Below are 24,391 nucleotides of genomic sequence, written 5' to 3' on the forward strand. Positions count from 1 at the left end.
GAGGCTCAGATCTAATCATTATAATTTTACAGTAAGAGCACAAAAGGCAGAAGTAACATTGAAGGTACATTAAAAAAAAAAAAAATTGAAATGAAAGGATAATGCAAATCCAGATTAAATTACGAGAGCATCTGTACTAGTGGAAGATAAAGAAAGTAAAGCATTTATTCCTTCCAGCAAATAATGAACATAGTAAATAAATGAATATCTAATTGAAGAGAGGCAAATGCTAGAATTACCAACAGTAAAATTAATTTTACTCATTAATACATACGAGAGCAAACAGTTAATAGAAATGAGAAAAGCTAATTGATTATGTCGTTTATAATAAAGTTAAAAACATTTTTCCTACACAAAAATTGTCATAAATACACATGGCTGGCAATAGGACACAGATCAATAAGACTATATCACAGTAAATTACAAACAAGCAAAATTTATTTTCAAGTATTTTTAGAAGCTCTGAATTGGAAATTGACCACTTTCTATAAGTCTCACCACTTCAGTTTCCTCCACAATGAGTGAGAATAATGAAAGCAGTTGCTGCTTAAAAGTTAGTCTCTTAAAAGACCCCCAGTAAAAAGTGGTTTTTACAACACATTAGAATTAACAGGAGATATACAAATCAACAAATCAATTGAAAAATGGTTAAACCTTTGCGAGTTATTAAAAAAAAGTGGCATTTGAAAGTTTAGGCAAAAAGAAGAAATGGAGCTGTAAAAGGTCTTAGAATGGGATGACGATATTTCTAGGATTATTAAAGACAAACTAAACACTTTCAAGAAGTATTTAACAACCAGATCAATCAAAGATCACATTAAATTAAACAGAAAGAAAGTCAAAGCTAAAAGAGAAGTGAGAAAAAGGAAAGCTAGAATTACTTCATATCTAGAGAATGACAAAATTCGATCCTACTTATAAATTTAAATGATTTGAATCAAGAATGTAAGAATCAATATGATTAAAAATATTTATAGACAGTTTTAATTTCACGGTTATAGTATGTTCTGAATTTATGGTCCATATGTCATCATGACAAGAAATTACATTTGTATAGAAAGTTGTATGGAGAGGCTGTTGACTTCACATCAATTGCCACAGCATTGCATAATTCAAAAACATTATGGGAAGGGTCACTTTCCAGAATGGCTATAAAGCTACACTGATGAACATAATTGTTCAGCTACCCTAAGGATATTCTCACCTGACATCATTAATGACTTTGGTTCTGCACTCAGGATTGGAAGATCAGTTTGCACTGAGGATTGAAAGATCAGTTTTTTTTATGTTCATGATGTGATAATACTCATCACAAAAGATAAGTGTTTTATGCTGCCATTATATAATTTGCATGTACAGCAAATTAGTATCTACAAATTAAATTAATAATCAGTTTCTATATTATCTAATCCTTACCACAGTCATAATACTGATATACTTTAGGATTAACCACCCAACCGGCCAGGACGTATATATACATCCAAGTTACCATGGATGCAGAAGTGCATATTAAAATTGTAATACCATTGATATTACATTGAAATATGTGATGGATACGAAGTGTAGAGGAGTATGTATTTGATCCATATTGACGGCGACATGGTTAACCTTTCTTGGGTTGGATGCCTAAAAAAATTAATATGAAACCTAGCTCAAACTTTATAAGAAAACCTAATTTATCAAGTAAAGCAGAAACAATGCTTCCAAATTTTATTCATGCTACAAAAGATTTTTATTTATCAGAAATGATAGGGAGAGAGCACATCTGTTTATTCCAAAATAATTTTCACCAGCAAAAAAAAATCTACAAGAAATAAAATTGTAATATATACATGCACTTAGACTTTCACTAACATAGGTGCAATAAGAGCTTCAGCTTTATCTTTTCCTACTAGATGCTGAATGATGGCTAAGGCAAACTCAAAAGCTGTACCTGGTCCTCGGCTTGTTATCAACTGACCATCTACAACTACACGATCTTCACAATATGTATAATGACCTAGTTATGAACATAAAAAAAAAAAATCATTAAATCATCAATATTAGTGAGTAATTTTTGTTCAGAGTGATGATATAGTATATTTTCCACTAACATAAAATACCATTTCTCTACAAAGTTTTTCAGTTTATAATTTTATAATTTTTATATAACACTATTTATAATTTTCTTACTGTTATTTCTAAATAACAGTAAGAAATTTGTGTTGTTTGCATGAAGGAAAACATAAGCTGCTGGAGAGAGAGAGAGAGAGAGAGGAGGGGTTAGGTCTAATTTTTCTCTCAGTTGAGTGTGATTGGAATGAACTGTCATTGGATGTGGTGTTTGCAAGTAATGTAAACGGAATTGAACAGGTATGACAGCTCGTGCAGATAGTATTGCCTTCCTCGATACCTCCCTCACTCCCTAGAGGCATCTCTTAATAATAAATGGACTCTGCAATAAAGTTGATTATATTATGGTTAGATCAAGTTAATGCAACTTCTGCTTATAAAAGATTGTAAACCTCCTATAGCAGGTTAGTATCACATGTTCTAATGTATTTAACATTTTTCATTTGAAACATTTCTTTCCTCATTGTTGGCACAGAGTAAACTTGTAACATGTGTATCACAAAATCAGATGATGGAAGTAACTATGTCATTTCCCCACAGTAAGTACAATTACTGCCTGGTACTGCTTCAGCATGAAATGATTAGCATGGCATAAACCCGTGCTAAAAGGAAAAGCTTAAGGCTCGGTTAAATGTCTGTAAAATGAAGGCTGCAAAATCAGCTACAGTAGGAAATATTTGTGCTGCTGAATGCCTTTTGTCTTACAAACTGCTCTCAACATGGTCATGTACATTTCTCCAAACCAATCAACTGAAGATATTATAGATTTCATTCACTTCATTGTTCTGTCTTATGCAAATGACAGCACTGCAATGTTGAGGAAAAATCACCATTCAAATATCAGTGACTCTAAATGTCAACTAAAATAATGATCTCTCTGTTCCTAATTTGCAAGTCCTTAACAAGTTTCCAGAAGAGAAGCATTTTCATGGCAATGGGCTCCAGGATATCTACGAGGTGACAGATGAGGTCCTGAATTGGCTTTCTGGACTGGACATTGACCTGTAGCTGCTTTGTATTCCTTTTGCCATAAGAATAAATAAATGTCACTTCATCATCATCATCAAATTCCTGACATGTACCCTCAAGGGGTGTACAGGATATGATAGTACTACATGAAAAATTTACATCATTACTAACTTCTTATCTACAATTTTCTTCCAAATCAGTCTGTTACTTGTCAAAACTCCAACATTATCGGATCTTTTATATATTAGCAGGTGTTGAAATTATAAATCGGACATGTTGAGACTTGGCTAACAGATTAGGATGAGTTTACAGAAATTAGAATATTATTAGAATAAGGTTAGCATTTTCAGTAAGGACTAAAAAGAGAGGAACTTAGAGGAGTACTGTTAATAAAAGTAGAAGAATTGCATCCTATCACAGTAGAAATCCAAGTAGACAATGATGACAACTGCTTTGAGGATGTATAGCATACAGTTAAAAAGTAATTAGGATATATATGAATGACCATCATGTAGCTTTGACATGAGAGATGCCTAGGCAGGCACATGCTCTAGTGTAAAGATGGGATAGGTGGAACTACGAAGTATGAGATTATGACAGGCTAAGGGGTAGCTTAGGGCATACCATGGAATGAAGTCTAGATGGAAGGAGATCAAACATGTCCAGTTTAATCCTTCCACCTTAGCTCAGGACTAAGGGAACATTTGAAAGGAGCTATGCATGCATTTCTATAGTTAATGCTGATTGACAAATGATACACCAAAAGCATCTGAGAAATCAAATGAGCATAATGTTAATAATTTATTGCACTGATAGGACATTGTTTGTGTATTAAAGAAATGTACAAAGGAACTATAATGCTGCTAAGTTGGTTATTCAATGAATCTTGCAAAAGGGAGATTCCCTGAGGAGTTAAAGATAGTACTGGTGTATAAATGGGTATTCAGGAATAGGTGAAGGTGTTGAAGTGATTGGTTATGATAATGATGTAGCAACAGAAGCAGACAGAGGAGATGCATATACAGTAGTTTTTCAGGATTTTCAAGGTATCTGATAGAATCCTAGAAGACAAACTGGTACTGAAACTGAGAGGAACTTAAGGGTCAAGGGTCACTTAAAGAACTTAGGGATGCTGAACGGTCAAAGCTGTATAACCGAGAGAAGACCTCCATATAGCCTTTAAAGGAATGTGGAGAAACGACCAGGGTTCCCAATCTAATGTCCACTCCTCGTAGTGCACCCTGTTAGGTATCTACCTAATTATCTACCTGGATACTGAACGAATGAGGATGGGTTGGAAAAAATTAGGGATTTAGACGACCAAATTGTATTCTTATTGGCTTACACCAAAATATAAAATGATGATACAACATGACAGAATTTCATGCTGGGGCGAAGCCCAGTTAAACAAGACCCCTGTTTTTTTTGCCATGGAACTAGAGCGAACAGTGAAAAGTCGGCTACTGGAACAAATCCTAAAACACATCCCAACTTAACATCAACAGAGTTCCAGATCAGTACTATCAACATAAGAAGCCTGAATGGCAAATAAACAGAGCTAGTTGAGGAATTAGATAAGTACCAGATCGAAAAGAATAGGGGTGACTGAAACAAAAAAGACAAAATCAGGTGAGATCTTTCTGAGCAATAAATACAAAATGTTAAATGTCACTTGTATTCCTAAAATCAAAAGCTAATAAATTGTATTCAAAAAATGTACTTTTTTATATCAAGAAAAAAAAAATTCCAAAGACACGTGTCCAGCACATAAATTTATTTATTTTTATATAAGGCAAAACATAAGTTTATGGGCACTCTTCTCCTTCATTTTCAACAATTAAGAAATGGGCTGCTGAGTTTACATGTGGCTGTACCAGTATTGAAGATAATCCATGTGAAGGACGTCCAAAAAGTTTAACAAAACCAGAAATCATTGATCAAGTGCACGATATGGTATTGGATGACTGGAGAGTCTATATGCATTTCAAAAGAACGTGTAGGATATATTTACATGAATAATTGCAAAATGAAAAAGCTTTGTGCAAGATGGGTGACATGCTTACTCACAGCAGATCAAAAATGCACTCACATGAAAATCTCTGAACAGTGCTTGGAGCATTTTAACAAGAATAAAACTGATTTTGTGCATCAATTTATTACTATGGATGAGATTTGATTCATCATTGCACACGAGAATTCAAACGACAGTCAAAACAGTGGACAGAAGCCGGTTGTTCATCGCCAAAGCTAGTTCCATCAGCAGGAAAGGTCATGACATCGGTGTTTTGGGATGCTAAAGGCATTTTGTTTATTAATTATCTTGAAAAGGGTAAAATAATAACCGGGGAATATTATTTCAATCTTTTAAACCAGACTAGATGAAAAAATTTGTGAGAAAAGACCTGATTTACAGAAGAAAAAAATCATCTTTCATCAGGACAATACACTTGTCCACAAAGGTGTTTTGCCAATGGGAAAATTAAGGGCTCTACACTATGAATTGTTGGAACATCCACCCTATTCCCCAGATTTGGCTCCCTCTGACTTCTATCTCTTCCCAAAACTAAAACTCTTCCTCGCTGGTCACCGTTTTTCTTCGAATCAAGAGGTGATTGCAGCTGTAGAGGGGTATTTTGCAGATCTTACCAAGAACCACTACAAGGACAGGATAATGGCACTGGCGCATTGCTGGAATAGATGTATTAGTCTTAAGGAAGATTATGTTGAAAAATAAAAATAATTTTGAAATTATAAATTCATTTTTTTTTTTTTTTTATTGTTAGGCCGAGAACCTTTCAGACCACCCTCATAAGCAGAGCAGTGGTCTCATAATAGGCAAAGAAATTCATCTCTCCTAAATGCACTTAAGACATCCATGCCTATAATAAGAACTGAACCTACAACCAGTTGGAAGAGTAGGTATGCTAATTACTTGGTTAAGCAAGCCACAAGACCAGTCAGTATATATATCTACTCTCCACCCAACTGGCTGCAGGTTCAAATCCCAGATAAGAGTAGAGGCAATATATCCTACACAGATGATATTACTTAGGAAAGCAATAATACTGAAAGGGATATCAAAATAGGTCTAAGCCAGCATATTCAAAACATACGGATGCTCCTAAATAAGTATGCTATTATATTGATCACAAATAACATCCTTGAAAGTAAACTAAAAATTAAACTTGGAATCCTGCTATAAAATTTACTCATATAACTTTGCAAGTCATTTTCATGCAGTATGCATTTTAGAGATGGATGTTTAGTTAATTATATCTGTAGCTGATTTATGGAACTCATAAACTGTGATTATATATGCAACACTGAGTGCTACATCTGTCTAGTGTAATCACTGTAATGCACACACATTCATATGCATGTGATGAAATATGAATGCAATGTTGTATTTATAATAAAAATGCCTGATACTTACCAAAATAACTTCGGCATCATCAAATTCCTGATATATACTCTCAAGGGGTGTACAGGATATGATAGTGGTTATATTCCATCAAGTGGTTTTCGACTCCTGGTGATTCTATGAACATACATTCTCCATTCAGATCTGTCCCTGGCCATATCTTTCAGAATTTCCAAGTGCATTCCAGTTGCTTCTTTAACTCATCCACCTATATAATTCTTGATCTTCCTCTTCTTCTGCTTCTATCAACTTTAGCATCATCATCTTCTCCAGACTGTCATTTGCTCACATATGTCTGAAGTATGACAATTTTTGCTTGATGATCATAGCTTTGAGAGAGCAATCTGGCTTTATTGGTTTGCTTTGCAGTCCATGGTATTCTTAGTAAGCATCTCCAAATCCATAAGTCAAATGCATTCATCTTCCTTCTTTCACTCTTTCTCAGGTCCAACTTTCACATCCATACAGTGAATACTAGTGCTTTCACGATTCTGATTTTTGTTGCGAGGCTAATATCTTTAAAGAACTTGCTTAAATTTGTCATTGCTTTCTTTCCAAGTAATAATCTTCTAATTTCTTCAGTACAATAATCATCTTTAGCAATTCGGGATCCTAGGAGCAAAAAATTGTTAACTGTTTCCATTTTCTTCCCATCTACTTCAAAATCATTAAGTTCACATGTTGCCATAACTTTTGTCTTTTTGAGGTTAAGTTTAAGACCATATTTAGCACTTTCTTCTTTAACTTTCATAATAAGTTCCTCTAAATCTCCTTTGCATTCTGCTAGCAAGGTGGTATCATCTGCATACCTCAAATTATTAATATTTCTTCCACCAATTTTAATTCCAACTGAAGACTCCTCCAGCCCTGCCATTCTTAAAATGTATTTGCTGTACAAGTTAAACAGGTATGGAGATAAAATACATCCTTGTCTTGTCGCACCCCATTACCTATAGTGAAATACTCAATTTCTCCAAGATCTGTTCGGACAGTAGCTTCTTGTTCATAATAAAGATTCCTCAGAAGGATAATGAAATGCTCTGGTACTCCCCATTGTTTTTAACACATTCCACAGTTTCACATGATCTCCAGAGTCAAAAACCTTGCTATAGTCAAGGAAACAAAAGGTAAACATTCTTTTGATATTCCTGTGCTCTTTCTATTATCCATCTCACATTGCCGATTTGATCTCTTGTTCCTCTGCCTTTTCGAAATCTTGCATGTTCATCTGGCATTTCTCTCTTCATGAATGGTTCCAGAATGAGCTTAAGTAAGACTTTACTTGCATGAGAAATCAGTGCTATAGTTCTGTAATTTTTGCACTCTTTTGCATCGCCTTTCTTCAATAAAGGTATATAAACTGATTTTTTCCATTCCCTAGGCCAGTGGTGGCGAACCTTTTTATGTGTGTGTGCCAAAAATATACAAATCGAGTTGCTGACATGCCGAGCAGTTTTTAATAAGGAAAAAATTAATAGAAAATTAATCTAACTTAATTTATTTATAAATTTATAATATATTTATTCATAATACTTTATAATTATTTATAATTTTATAAATAATATTTTATATTATTTATAATATTTATTTATATATAAATTTATAATATTATTCAGTGTAAATTTGATTATTTATTATTAAATTGTCTGCACAGTTATTGTATTATTAAATTGGCTGTGCGTTTTGCAACCATATGCCTAGGGAAGGAATGTCCTAGGTTCGATTCCTGTCGGAGACGTGAGAAGCTGAAGGATCTTCCTCAGCCATAGCCAAGTGAGCCAGTCTTTGGCATGGACAGCAGGGTTTTTTCACCAGTTTATTCTGGGGTTTTTCCTTCCGCAAAGCAGGCAAACCGGACCCATGAACACGCGCTTCGACAGACATGGGATAGGATACTATCGGGAATAAGGAGTAGCCAATGGGAATATCGGTTATGGAAGCTTACGGGTAAAATGTCTAGGCCTGCGCGAAAGCGTAACATACAATGAGGATGATTATTAAATTGATTTTAATGATGTTGGTTTGAAAAAAAAATGATAGTGAGAAAAATATTTGTGCATTGTAACTCACCATAGAAGTCAGCTGAGCAGGGGAAGCAGCAGAAGGATGTAAATTGTCAGCGATATATCAGTAAATACTTACCATATTTACTCAAATATAACTTGCCCTCTCGTATAACTCGCACCTCTGATTTTACTTTACGAAAAACACATTAAAAAGTTTCGCATATATCTCGCACATGAAAAATGTTTAAATATGTTCAGTTGGAGGAGATAGTAACTCGCTCCCCGCAGTTAACAACACTCCCTCCCCAACAGCTATTATACTGCAGTTGCAAGAAAAACAAGTAGTTTTATTGTATCCCTGAATAAGGTAGAGAGCCTTTTGCAGTCTGTGTGATATATTTCTCAACAAATAGTGCAATTATAGACAGCTGGAATAAAAACTGCGTTAACCAATGAATAACATGTCCCCTCTCACAGAAACTATGCTGTAAAGACTCAAGCAAAACCATATGTTGCACGAGAAACACAATATCTAATTAAAAACTATTCTTTAATTTTTAATTACATGACTGGCAGGCTCAACTCATACAAAGTTTCAAACCTTGGTTGAAACTTTGTATGAGTTGAGCTCGCCGGTAATGAGAACATCCGTCGGAACGATAAACGACACCGTAGTGAATGGGTTAAAACTAAGAAATACATAGTGAATGTTGTTATGACAGTTTCAGATGTTATGGAATTCGATTGAAGAGAATTAGCATTTCAACTCAACAATTGTCGGTTGCCTTTGTCTCTGGGTAGCGCGATCTTTTGTTAATACCGCACCGATCATATGCATGTCTTCATAGCTGCTCCCTTGTGTAAAACAAAATTTAACTTGTACGTATTGTAACAATTTAAAAAAAAAAAGGTTGAATAATTTATCAGCATATAAAAGGATATCACTTGTAAATCGTTGACGTGCCACCTCTGGCATGCATGCCATAGGTTTGCCATCTAAGCCCTAGGCCATGTAGTTGTGATCCAAACTTGCTGACATAGAGCTGTTAAAATTTTAACTGCCTCTTCTCCCAGGGCTTTGAGCAGCTCAATAGATATTCCATCTCCTCCTGGTGTTTTCTTACTGGATAGTTGTTGCAGTGCCCACCTCACTTCACTCTCCAGTGGTACTGGCTCCTGTGTATAATCCTGCTGTTCAAATTTCTCAGTAATTTTGGAGTTCTTTTTGTAAAGGGCTTCTGTAAGATATCCTTTGTGTTTACTTTAATTAAATGTTCCAGCAACCATATTTAGCTTCATACATAATATAGAAAGACACGTCAACCATCTCTCCAGTATTGAAGCCAACAGACTTTGTTTTGAGGTAGCTAAAGTGATCTACAATGCCAAACCTTTGGAATTAAATATCCCACCATCAGAATTGAAAGCTATTATATCCTTAAAACGTAATAAAAACAATCATTACCAGAACTGATAAAGGAAATACCACTGTGGTTCTTGATACCAATTCATATGACCGAAAAATGAATTTACTTCTTCGAGATCGTAATACTTACACCAAATTCGATTATGATCCTACAAAACGTCAACCCAGAAAATTATTTAATTTTCTGAGTTGACATTCACAATTCTTCCGCTCATCATCCATCTCAGAAATCTGGCATTATTAAATCACTACTTAATGAAACTTCCTCCTTAGATGAAGAAACAATAAAAAAAACTTAAGACATACCATGCCAGACCTCCTAGAATTTATGGCTTACCTAAGCTACACAAAACTAATGTTCCACTCAGACCCGTTGTAGACTGTATCAGCAGTCCAACTTACAAGTTATCAAGATTCTTATCTAACCTTCTCCGTCCTCACATAGGCCACTCACAGTCTCTTCAATCAAAAATTCTACAGTTTCACACAAAAATGAAAGACATTCAACTGTCAAAAACTGACTTGTTAATCAGCTTCGACATTGTCTCCCTCTTCACGAACATTCCCCATAAAGAAACAATAGAATTACTAACTCAAAAATTTCCATCTGATATAGTTGAATTGTTCAAGTTTGTTATTGTATCAGGTTACTTCTCCTGGAAAGGTCAAATTTACAAGCAAGAAGAACACAGCAATGGGATCTCCTTTATCACCAAACCCGGCAAACTTGTTTCTAGAACACCTTGAGGAAAATATTATACATTTTTGAACCCAAACCAAAAATTTGGTTTAGATATTTCGACGACATATTTGCAGTCTGGGATCATCCCGAACATAAATTACAACTGTTTCTAGATAAAATTAACCTTCATCATCACATGAACTCCACTTTAGAAAAAGAATCTCCAGGTATCTCCTTTTTGGATTTACACATTCAAAGAAAAGAAGACGGTTCCATCACCACATCTGTCTTTCGCAAGCCTACATTCTCAGGTCGCTACGTTCACAATTCTTCCGCTCATTATCCATCTCAGAAATCTGGCATTATTAAATCACTAGTTTCCAGAGCACACAAATTCTGCTCCTCTGAAGAATCTCTAAACCAAGAATTAGAAGTAATCAAAAATACAGCCATCCTAAATGGATATAATCCTAAAACAACTCAAAAAAATCATTAGTCACTTTCCCCACACATCAAACCAGACAAGAAGTCCATAGGATTCCCATTCAAAAGCATCTCCGAACGTCTTTCTAAAATTATGAAGAAATACAATTTTACCACTACTTACACACCTATCAACCAAATTTACAACTTGTTACCTTCTCCTAAGGACAAACCCTCGCTTTTGACGTTGCCTGGCATTTATGAGATTCCATGCTCATGCAAATCGTCTTACTTTGGACAGACAGGTAGGTCTGATCAGAAACGCATCTCGGAACATCAAGACCACATTTGTCTTTTTAAACCGCAGAAATCTGGCATCTCTCAACACGGAATTGAAAATCCAAGCCATAGGATCCATTGGGAAAAGTCTAAACTTTTACATAGATCTTTATATAAACATGAACGTTCATATAAAGAAAGTTCTGAAGCCCTACTACACAGACCAAATTTAAACCGCAACGACGTTCTTACCATTCCTAAAGTAGAAATTGTCATACAAAATTGTGTAAAATAATTCATTATTTATTTATTTATTTATTTTTTTTTACTTCTGTAACACATTACGCACGTTTAATGAGATTCTATTGTAATCATGTGCCCTAACTGTATGTTATTCCTATTGTACTGATGATGTCCTAAGATACTTAGGATGAAATATTTACAATTAAATAATTTTCACTGTGGTTAATACGTGCGTTTCTTTTAATTATTGTCACCTTGGCACTAAACTTCCCTATTAGTTCTCTGATCTTTTTGAAAAGATCTCATTTTTCCTTTCTTGTTTGTTCTTCTATTTGTTGGTATTCCCAGTTAAAGTATTTTCCTTGTCTCTTCTGGCTATGATGATATGATATCATAGTACTACATGAAAAATTTACATCATTACTAACTTCCCATCTACAATTTTCCTCCAAATCAGTCTGTTACCTGTCAAGACTCCAATATTATCAGATCTTATATTTGTCTTCTAAGGCACTTTTTACTGCATCAATCCACCTATATCTTGGTCTTCCTCTGGGCCGTTTCTGCCAACCTGGCAGAGAACACTTGTTTTGATAATCTTTCCTCTCCCATTCTGTTTAAGTGACCATACCACCAGAGATTAGCTCTGTTAATGTCTCTAAAGAAAGATGGAAAGTGTATACAGAAGCCTTGGATGCTGACAATATCAAGTTCTTTCCTAATATTCTCATTTTTAATATGATATTGCCATTGATGCCATCTGCTCATACCCCTAATCTTTCTCATGACTCTCATATCTGTGGTCTTTAGCCTTTGATCAAGTGTTTTACTTCTGACCCAGCTCTCAGATCCATAAGTTAAAATTGGTTTGAACAATGTCTTGTATACGGCAAATTTAGTGTTTTGGCTAATTCTCTCTTATTCCACATAACTTCATTCAGTTGACTTCTTACCATATCAGCTTTGTTTATTTCCATATTTAATTTAACATCTTCACTAAATAAATTATGAAATTTAAATAAATACTCTACCTTTTATTCTCAAAATGGAAGTAGACAGAGGTCATTTAGTCCTAATTAACTTTTGAAGAAAGGCAGGCAGGCAGTTAGTCTCCACCCTTTACTGATGATAGTAAGCTGAAGTTATCAATGAGCCAAGACTTAGAGTCTGACAAACTGCTGCCATATTGTGGCCCAAGATCCAAACACTTGTTATTCTTCATAATAGTGAAAATCCTACAGTCAAATTTTAGACACAGGATTAAAAACCAAGTTCAAGGAGAAAAAGCATACTTACCCCCATGTCAAAGACTGAAGAACTTTGAAACTAGCCGAACATTTAGCAAGGAGTTCCTATAGTCAGCAACTAGCATTCAAACTATAATGAACTTTCTTTGGGTAGCCTAGAGCTATGAAAGCAAATGCAATTTCCACAGAACCACACAGGCACCCCATATGTAATTTGAGTTTAAACTTAGAATTATTCATTAGTATAATGATGTACTAAACATTTAAAATATGTAAATATCAATAGTTATGACTGAAAGAGCATAAAAGAAACATCATCATTATCTTCATATTGGAGATGATGGTATTTTCATATTGGAGGTTAGGTGCCCCAAGAATCAAGTGAAAGGGCAAAGTTCCCTATATATTTTTGACTTTAGATCCGTGTATGTGTTAACGGGACAAGTCTGCCTGTTCTGAGGGATGAAAAACCAGAGTTTCTGGGCAAAAACCCTCTACCTCCGTATGAGACCAGCTAACTCACCTCTAGTTGAAAGAGACCAGATAAATGTTCCTCACGTCATGGATGGGAATCGAGCCCATGTCTTTCAAACCAAAGGGCTTCATCTATACCAACTGAGCTACGGAGGTTCTTCAAACGAAACATATTGATTCAAAACTTCATTAAGTTCAACTCAGAAGCAGTTAGGGGAAGATGATTCCTGTGACTGTCTGATGTATCCTATACAACTAGTCAACAGAGAGCACACAGAGCTGCAGAGTATAATAAACTGAACAGCAAAATAATTTAATAATAGTAACAAGACAAACCACAAGCATTTTGCATGAAACAAAATTCTTCTGTAATTGTCACATTCTTTTATCATCAAATTCCTGATATGTACCATCATGAGGTATACAGCATATTATGATAGTAATGATTCAAATTTCTCATAGTATTAATTTCCTATCAACAATTCTAATCTGTTAGCTGTCAGGATTCCAATAATATTGGATCCTATATTTCAGTCTTCTAATGCACTTCTTATTTCATCAATCTAACTAGATTTAACCCTCCTCTCTCATTCCATTTATGCATCTATACTACATGAGATTAGCTCTAACATATTCCTGAATGCTAACGATATCAAATTTCTTCCTAATATCCTCCTTGTTATTAATGATTCTGCCAATGACACCATCTGTTCACTGTAATCTTTCTCAAAACTGATATCTGTGGTCTCTAGTCTTTGATTAAGTGTTTTATTTCTACCCAGCTCTCAGATCCATAAGTTAAAGTGGGTTTGAAATTGAATTGTATATTAGTCAAAACACTAGTTTAGTGTTTTGACTAATTTCTCACTCTCACTTATTCATATATAAGTTCATTCAGTTCACTTCCTACTACCAGCTTTGCTAATTCATTGCCATTTCCATATTTCATTTTCCATTTTCTTTAAAAATTGTGTATAAATAGCTGAAATATTTCACTTGTTCTATGTGTTTACCATTCAGGATTAAGTATGTTTTTCAACGTTCCTGGGAACAAACAGTCTTGCTTTGGGCCTGTTCAGAAACAAACTCGTGCTGGCCAGAGAACTAAATTGAAGGCTTTTGTAGCAATAGGAGACTCAAATGGCCATGTAGGTCTCAGAGTTAAATGTTCCAAAGAAGTAGCTACAGCCATTCGAGGAGCAATGATTTTGGCTAAACTATCAGTAATACCTGTGTGCAGAGGATACTGGGGAAATAATATTGGGAAACCACACACTGTTTCCTGCAAGGTAACTAGCAAGTGTGGAAGTGTTTTGATGAGACTTATACCTGCTCCTAGAGGTACAGGTATTGTTTCTGCTCCAGTCCCTAAAAAGTTGTTAACTATGGCTGGAATTGAAGACTGCTACACATCTGCAAGTGTGTCTGCTTCAACTCTTGGGAATTTTGCTAAAGCAACTTATCTGGCAATTCAACAGACATACAGCTATCTCACCCCTGATTTGTGGCATGAAAAGGAATAGATAAAATCTCCTTATCAGAAATTGAGTGAGTACTTGATGACCCACAAACCCATGGGTGCTGCACAACGTGATGAGCCAGGAGAATGAAATTTGAACATGCTGAAATATACTTGAAGTATTTAAAAAAAAAAAAAAAAAACTTCACATATATAATTGGCAGCTTCAGAGTTTGCCAGTGAGATTCAAAGGGTTTAGTTCCTGTTTTTGAACAGCAAAACTGTGTATACTCATAGATGGTATATGCTCTGCACAAGCCAACTACGAGTATACTTGTATGACACTTACCGCCAGCAACGAGATTACCGTACTGACCTTGAAGAAGCGAAATTGCTCGGCGTATGGGAAAAGACAATGCCGAAGTAGCATGGCAGCGAACGTGTTAAACATTCTCCTTTTTGCCGACGACCAAATAATAATTACAAATTCTGAAGATAACCTACAGAAAGCTATTTTAGATCTAAATAAGATAGCCAAAGATTATGGTATGATAATATCAACAGAAAAAATCAAAAACTATGACTTTTAAAGGACAAGATCCAGCAAGAACTAAAATAGTAAGAGATAACAATATCTTAGAACAGGTGAATTCATTTAACTACCTAGGATGTACGATCACATATGAAAATGAAAAAGATATAAATGTAAAAATTGCAAAATATTTAAAAATAACAGGTGTAATTAACTCTATATTTAAACCAAACCTAGTTCAAAAACAAACCAGACTAAAAGTATACAATACATTAGCCCTAACAGTCTTAATGAATGGAAGCAAAATCTGGACAATAAAACAAAAAGACAAACAAAGATTAATAAGAGCATAAATGAAGTTTATGAGAAAAACTGTAAAGTATACCCTATTTGATCACAAAAGAAACGAAGAAATTATGAAAGAATTAAACCAAGAACCAGTAATAGAAAAAATTAAAAAATATAAATACAAATGGATGGAACACGTTCAAAGAATGAAAACAGAAAGATTACCAAAACAAGCCTTAAAGTACAAGCCATTAGGAAAAAGAAAACCAGAACGTCCCCTTAAACGATTCAACGATGACTTCTAAGGCCAGAACAGGCCATGCTAGCCCTAAACCCTTGATATGCATGATGATGATCTTTTATTCAAGTGTAAGCAAACAAAGTGTATGCCTGAAGTATTTTCAGGATTGGGGCAACTCAAGGTAAAGGTGGTATGACTTCATATCACTTGTCTTAGTATACCATAATGCAAAGCACATCTCCTTGCAGACATGTATAATGCTATGCATTATTGGAAGGGTCACTACCCAGACCAGTTTCGACCTTTGAGGTCTCTTTGGTGGGAGCCAGACTCAGAGGTGATACTAAGATTGAAGTAATGCATAGCATTATACATGTCTGCAAGGAGATGTGTTTTGCATTATGGGATACTAAGGCAAGTGATGTGAAGCCTTACCTTGAGTTGCCCCAGTCCCGAAAATACTTCAGGCGCAAACTTTGTTTGCTTACACTTGGATAAAGGATTAAATCAAGTATATAATTTCTCGGCATCTTTAATTTATAGTATAACCAAGTGAAAAAAACTTTTGACAACCTTTCTCTAATCCAGAATTATTAGAATGTCTTGCCTTTTTCTCCATATTTTCTCAAAATGTTTCTATTATGGCAGGATTCATTTCCTACTCTGCTATTTAGATTACCAACAATGCTTACTTTTCCATTTTCTTTATATCAGCTACCTGCTTTAATGACTTGAAAAATTCCTCCACTTCTTCCTTGGGAGAGCCTTCCGTGGGTCCATAAGCACAAATAAGTTTCATTGTCTATTTTCCCATTTTGAAATTTGCCCACATAACTAATTGAAACTGGCTTCCAAATCAAGTAGTATCTTCATATTTACATTATGAAAACAACTGCCATGTTGGAGTAAAACTTCAGTTTAATATAAACCAAAATAAACACTCGCCGTTTTGACCTTCACATGAAGGTCATCATCTGGAGTATACACATATATATATACAAAGAAACAAGCTGCACTACAATCTATAAGGCATGCTAAAGTTACTGACCAACTGTTACAACTATTGGCCTAACCTCTGGTGGGAAAAATGACTTACATCAAAGCTAGAGTCCTATTATCATCATCTATTAGGTTACAAATTAAATTAAGCTGGAGAGCAACATGTTTACAAAAAAGGAAAAAATTAATAAATAAATTAAAAAAATTACTTATATAAGTTACAAGAAACTGGTTTGGATAGTGCCCAATAAAAGCTGAAAATTTGTTTAGAGTCCTAAACTCAGGGTTTGCAGCTAATTGGGCTGAATGTGTGCCATCCAAATTATTGAGATTTTTATGCCACCATTATTGTTAAGATTAGAGTTGTTAATCAAAATTTCAAAAAGAAGCCTGTGAAATTTTGATTAACAACCCTAATCTTAACAATAATGGTGGCATAAAAATCCCAAAAATTTGGATGGCACACATTCAGCCCAATTAGTTGCAAACCCCGAGTTTAGGACTCTAAACAAATTTTCAGCTTTTATTGGCACTATCTAAACAAGTTGGTTGAAACTTATGTATACTTATACAGGGCGCCCCAAAATTCACGCAAGATTTAAATTTAGCGCCATTTGTGCGGTAAAGTGTTGCCAATGAGAAAAAAAAGACAGCGTGACAGCTGACAGTTCAGGGTTATTAAAAATGGAGTGCTACATGAAAGAACAACACATTTTCATTGTTGAGCAATATTTTAAAAATAAAAAATAAAAATATTTTAGAAATAATGAAGTTTGGCAGCTACAGTTCGCAATTTTCGTACAAAATATGGTCAGAATAGTGATTTTAACTTCACCACTGTGAAAAGATTAATTAAAAAATTCAAGGAAACTGGATCAATTAGTGATCTTATACACTCTGGACGTCCTTCAACAGAAAACATCGAAGCAGTTCATGAGAGTGTTGCTGAGAGTCCAGGAACATCAATTCCGCACTGTGGTCTTGAATTGGGCATTTCGAGAAGCTCTCGATAGCGTATTCTCACGAAAGATTTGCATCTTTATGCTTACAAAGTTCAACTGATTCAAGAACTAAAGCCTACTGACCACACACAGCGAAGAGACTTCGTTGAATGGATTATGGAACAACAACAAGTGGATGCTTATTTTTCGAACAAAATCATCTTCAGCGATGAGGCTCATTTTCATCTTGATGGCTTCGTTAATTGACAAAATTGTAGCATTTGGGGTTCAGAAAATCCACGAGTGATTGTTGAGAAACAAATGCATCCACAACGTGTCACCATTTGGTGCGGATTTTGGGCTGGAGGAATCATCGGTCCATTCTTCTTCGAAAATGCGGCTAGTAAGGTAATAACAGTTAATGGTGCTTGCTATTGCGATATGATAATCCAGTTTTTTGTGCCTAAATTGCAAGATATGGATGTGGACGACATGTGGTTTCAACAAGACGGTGCCACATGCCATACAGCCCGAGAAACAATTCAATTACTGCACGAGTCATTTCCTGGTCGTGTAATTTCCTGTTTTGGTGATCAGAATTGGCAGCCCAGATCATGTGACTTAACACTGTTGGACTTTTTTGAAGTTCAAGGTTTATGCCAACAAGCCCACGACCACCCATGCCTTGAAGGAGGAAATTGAGTGCTGTATCAACGAAATTCAGTCACAATTATGCAAAACGGTCATGGAAAATTTTGACAAAAGAGTGCGTATGCCAGCAAAGTCGTGCAGGCCATTTACCCGATATGCTATTCCATGCATAACCCTATACTGTATACTTTATGAATCAATAAGAAATCACAATTTTTAATTAAAAACCTGTGTTTTCTATCAAAATTACTTCTTGCGTGAATTTTGGGACACCCTGTATAAGTAATTTTTTTATTTATTAATTTTTTCGTAAAAATGTTGCTCTCCAGCTTAATTTAATTTGTAACCTAATAGGATGATGATGATGATAGGACTCTAGCTTTGATGTAAGTTTTTTCTCCCCACCAGAGGTCAGGCCAATAGTTGTAAAGGTTGGTTAATAACTTTAGTACGCCTTGTAGATTGTAGTGCAGCTTGTTTCTTTGTATATATATATGCATATACTCCAGATGATGACCTTAATGTGAAGGTCGAAATGTCGAGTGTTTATTTTGGTTTATATTAAACTAAAGTTTTACTCCAACACGGCAGTTGTTTCCATAATTTCCATAATGTATTCTGATCACCGTGTAAGCATAAAGGAAAGTATCTTCATCCGAGATTAATATCCTATATTTATTGTTTAGTAGGATCTCACCTGTCTGTTTCTGTCTTCGTAATACCAATTATGTCTGTGTGGTGCTTTTCCAGTTCTTCTGGAAGTTCAGTTTCCTTTCCATTAATAGTCCTTATGCTGATGGTAATAACTATTTTCAGGTCTTCTGATTCTGAGTTCATTCTTCTAGATGTTGAGCTGGAGTTTGTTCTAGTAGTTGACTTTTCACTGTTCATCTTAGTTTCCTGTGGTATATACATGTTTCAAAAATTATGCAAGTTCTACAGGTCTCACTAAGCAACAAAATAACTAAACCACAGTTGTCAAAAGATTACTGTAATAAACTTTATATACTTAACATTATCAAATTCTATAAACTTCCATTTTGCACAATAGTAAAAATTAAAACTCACTTCCATCTTCCATATCTTTCTTTTTACCAGGATAAGATGTCAGTTTCTTACCAAAACCAATTTTATGACTTTTCAAAGCAATAGGTGCTATAAGAAAATTTTCAATTACTGCAAAAGTTCCATCAAAACAATTATGTTAACTTTTAGATGCAAATTAAATTATTGAATGAATTAAATAAACTACTGATAATATGATTATGAATATGTTTAAATATGTTTGGGCACTAATGGATAGAGATTTATAATATAATATACAGTCTCCCCCTGTCAAGTCAATCCCACCTTCCCATGGGATTTTCACAAAAGGGTTTCTGGTACATGCAGAAACCCTCCAGCTAGGAAGATATTCAAAATGATATCTTCCTAGCTGGAGAAAATACCAACTAGACCATCAGGTAATAGATTACCATCATCTGGTGAAACACCACCACCCTGCTTGCTAGAGGCCAGAAGTAGCAAAAGTTATGTTCGGCATGCAGAGCAGGAATTCTGGTCTCTGTCCATCTCTTTCTTCTCCATGCAGTGTGAGTGGTATCCTTAGAGAGACATACTTAGAGACCAGACCCTCCTCCATTTCAAGGGTACAACAGTTAAAACAATGGTAATACAGGCCAGACTACTGTCTGCCCAAACCTGTCAATAACAAGTCAGGAGGCTTTCCAGTCAACAGGCTCATAATTCCACTGCCACATACCAGATTATGTCAGGAGAGAGAGTCTGAATAGTGGCATGCAGGAGGCAGTGTCAAAGCCACAAAATGACAAGGAGACTGGTCAATCTCTGTATGGGTGTGTTATGTTCAAGAGTATCTCTTCCCAATGCATGTCCCCACTCTTTCATCTAACAATAAATGAACAATGAAACAGAAAAATAATGACTGCAATCAAAATACATCTCCCTCAACAACCAATTCATTCAAAAAAAATCAAACCAAACACAATCTTCCAAACATACCAAGTTCCCTATCAAAAAAAGTCATCCACTTTATAAACATCCATGGCATAATTTCCAACATAAAATGACGTTCATCACTAATTACACACATCCAAAACCAGACATTCTCCTAACAGAAACTCAAACTGCAGATACAACAACCACAGTTCACCTTCAATGCAAAAATTATAATCTTCATAATTCATTTCACCACAAGGGTGGCACCTGTGCTGACATTGCCTGCCAGAGAATGCCAAATTTAGATTCCCCTGCTTTGACCTCATCTGGCTCAAGGTTTTCTTGTTGCACCCAGTAACATTCATCTACTGCATTTACTAGTCTCCAAATTCTGAAAACCATTTGGACCTCCTCACCTTCCTTTCTATGAAGCTCGACCATTTTTAATTAATCCAGCTATCCAGAAAGCAAAGTCATTTTTTTAGGTAACCTGAATGTCCACAACTCCAAATGGCTCCCATTTTCAAATACTACCAATCAAGCTGGACACCATGCAGAAGATTTTGCTATAAGCAATGATTTAACACAGATCATACACCTACCTACATACCCACCTGAATTCCCAATAATCTCCTCTACTTTCCCAATACCCTTGATCTTTATTTAAAAGGTTCTCCTTCAAGACACTTCCACACTATAGAGGTCACCTCTCCTCTTGACAACTTCAACCACAATTTGTGCAAGTTTTCAGTCTCACAGAATACCTCCTCCTCTGAACACACTGAACCTTATATCTTTTGGAACTGTCAAGTACTAAGTGAAATTACCTCTGGAACTACTACTTTTCCTTTCCATGACTATTGATTGTGCTTTCCTGCACTTAATGAGTCACAGAAATCATCTACACTGGCATGAAGACCATCTCTTATTTTATCCAAAATTCCCATCCATTTTCCAAGCACTAAATCAATAGAATATGCATGAAGGAAGTTAAAAGGAAAAAAAAAATGATTACCACAGGTGGCTTCCATCAAATCAAGAATCCCAGCCTCACACTCAGCCTATGTGGAAGCACACAGTAAATGTAAAATTCATAAGTTGGTGTACAAACAGCTTCAAAGGATGGGAATAGATAATATATTGGTTAGAAAAACTGGTGCCTGGCTCTTTGAACAATACCAGCAGGTTGTGTAAAGTGTCTCAAAAAAAAAAGGAAGTAACCAGTGTATGCTCCAGGGTTTTGTTTTTGAGTCCCTTGCTGTTTAACTTGTATGTAAGTGATATATTGTGAGGACAGATTGGGGGATCTTCACTTGTTTGCTGATGATAATGCATAGTTAGAGAGAATTATAAGTATCACTGCTGATGTTAATTATCTTCAGGAAGATTTGAATAGATTTTTAATTGGATAAAGGAGTGGGGTTGTAGTTTTATTGTTAATAAGTGCAAGGTGTTGCATTTTGGAGTGCAGAAATATAAGGCTGTGTACTATATTGATAGTGCTGTACTGTAAGAAGCAGATGATATTTGAGATCTGGGAGTGATGGTTGACAGTAGACTGAACTTTAGAGTCATATTGCAAGTATTGCAAAGACTGCCCATTGTAATGTAATGCCACCATGATAAGTATACTCTAACATATATCGATAAGGAAGTGGTTGTGTCACTATATATAAAGCACTGATCAGACTATGCTTGAACTATCGTGCTCAGATTTACTCACCTGGTTTTCAATGTAATGTGGAAACATTGGAGAAGAGGCCAGAGATAAGCAATTAAAACAATATTAGGACTCTCGAAAGCTCACTATGGAAGAGAGAGAGGTTGAAGAAAACTGCAGAGTTTCATGGATAGGAGGGAAAAGAGGTGATCTTTTGGAGATGATATTATTGTATCACGCACAGTGATAACTTTATATAATTTTTAGAATTGTCTGTTAGTTTCCTAGTTTTTGTTACTTTCTATTGCTTACCAGTGTATTCCTTTGAAAATGCTGACAGATATCAGTCAGTGAAACGTTGGATATTAAACTAATATTTACTTGACTAACACACAGAATTAAGTCTTTAATTTATTAACAGGGGCCTTGTTTAACCAGGGGATGTCCCAACCACCATGAAATTCTGTCATGTTGTATCATCATTTAATATTGTGGTTTAAGCCAATAAGAATATAATTTGGTCGGCTAAATCCCAAATTGCCAGCCCATCCTCTTTCGTTCAGTATCCAGGTAGATACCTAACAGGATGCACCACGAGAAAGTGATTGGACATTAGGTCAGAACTCTGGTCATATTCCTTTAAAAGCTATATAGAAGCCTCCTCTCAGTTATACAGCTTTGACCCTTAAGCACCCCAGGTGTAATAATAATAATGAAGACCAATAATTGTTGAAAGTTTTTCCACTTGGTTATATTATAAATTTAAAGTGCCAAAAATTATATTCTTGGTTTTATCCTTTATACAAGTGTAAAGAAACAAAGTTCTCAAGTGAAGTGACTTCACGTTCAAATTTTGACTTTTCATATCAAGATGTAATGCCTTCAAGTGCAACCTTTCTCTGCTTATATTTGGTTAAAGGATGAAACCAAGAATATAACTTCTTGGCATCTTTAATTTAAAGACCAATAGCAGAAAATTCACCTTTTGTTCTGTGAGGGACCAGAAAAAGTTGTGCCTTCTGGTCCTTCACAAAACCTATTGGACACAACTTCTGCTCACTTGCACTTTCACGTCCTCTCTCATCTAGATGGCACCACTGTTACAGCACTCAAATATAGTGCTTTTCTCCTAGCATCACTCTTTTCCTCCAACTCCAGAACACATGAGGGCAAATTCCAAACAACATATGTCTCCTGTGTTCTTTTGGCAAAAAAAAAAACAACATAAGAATATTAAATCTGAACACTACAAAGTCTTCTGGTTTCAATGGCATCCAGCCATTGAGACTTGGGGAGGGATAATGGTAAATAAAGAGCTAAAGCTTAGGTGCTATATGATTAAGTATAGCAAGTATAGGTTATGTATCAAATTGGATAAATGAAATGCTGAAAAGAACACCAGAAACAAGGAAGTCATTCTCTCACTTTACGCAGTTTTGATAACACTATATCTGGCTATTGTGCTCAGATATAGTGTTATCAAACTGTTAGATATCATCTTAACCAGTAGCAGGTTATTCAGGAATTTACCTAAGGTAAATTCAGGGGTTTTCCACGGAAGAGTGGGCATGCAAAACAAGCTAGGAATTCAGTGTTGCGAGTGCATTCTCAGTAAATGGTTCAACATGTTCAAGGAGAGATAATATCTATATTTAGACAATTTAGAATCATGTAATCTGGAAGGGTCCTTCCTTGAATCCCTGGAGGAGATGCTTGCATGAAAATCAAATGATGATTGAATCAAATGAAAAGGAGATGCAAATCAAGAAAAGATGCTATGTTTAAAGAAAACAGGGATTGTCAAGACTAGCTTCTTCCTCTACAAAAGACAGTAACAATGGAGATTAAGGATTTTAAGTTTTGTTAACATCAAAAAAGCACACATATTTAGCACACAATCTGTGACATAAATAGAATCATATACAGAAAGTGTATAAGGTTCTATTTATGTCACAGATTGTGTGACATAAATTTCCTATTTAGGAAAGTAATATTATACTTGACATTCAAATAGGGGATATTATTTCTTTATACGTATGATAACAAAAATTAGGTATAAAAGTCTTGCATGAAGAATGGAGATTTTTTTTATGAAACCTGTCAGATTTATGGAAAAATCCCCATAAAAAACAGAAAAATCTTATGAAAACAAACAAGAAAACATAATAAATTTATGTTTAATCCTTTATCCAAGTGTAAGCAAACAAAGTTTATGCCTGAATTATCTTCAGGACTGAGGCAACTTATGGTAAAGGTGGACCAAGCTCTCATCACTCCTTGTCTTAGTATCTCCCATAATGCAAAGCACATCTCCTTGCAGACATGTATAATGCTATGCATTAAGGGAAGGGTCACTACCCAGACCAGTTTCTACCTTTA

The 24,391-nt window shown here is 35.2% G+C and overlaps 1 protein-coding gene and 1 pseudogene across 1 annotated transcript in view; one reads left to right on the forward strand and one right to left on the reverse strand.

Moving 5' to 3' along the window:
• Positions 1–1,684: 1,684 nt before the first annotated feature.
• The window catches only part of LOC150107758 (Parkinson disease protein 7 homolog), a 66,785-nt gene continuing 44,078 nt past the window's right edge, over positions 1,685–24,391 (reverse strand). The window contains exons 4-5 of the mRNA XM_090392036.1: positions 19,462–19,548; positions 1,685–1,999 (exon numbers count right to left, since the gene is read on the reverse strand). Coding sequence (XP_090248162.1) covers positions 1,839–1,999; positions 19,462–19,548 — 248 coding nt within the window. The 3' untranslated portion in view covers positions 1,685–1,838. The remainder of the gene's footprint in view (positions 2,000–19,461; positions 19,549–24,391) is intronic.
• LOC150107759 (small ribosomal subunit protein uS5 pseudogene) lies at positions 14,311–14,892 on the forward strand (annotated as a pseudogene).

The sequence above is a fragment of the Typopeltis vanoorti genome, chromosome 4 (genome assembly GCF_054136105.1).
Source record: "Typopeltis vanoorti isolate ZY-2024b chromosome 4, IOZ_Tvanoo_1.0, whole genome shotgun sequence".
Classification (NCBI taxonomy): Eukaryota; Metazoa; Arthropoda; class Arachnida; order Uropygi; family Thelyphonidae; genus Typopeltis; species Typopeltis vanoorti.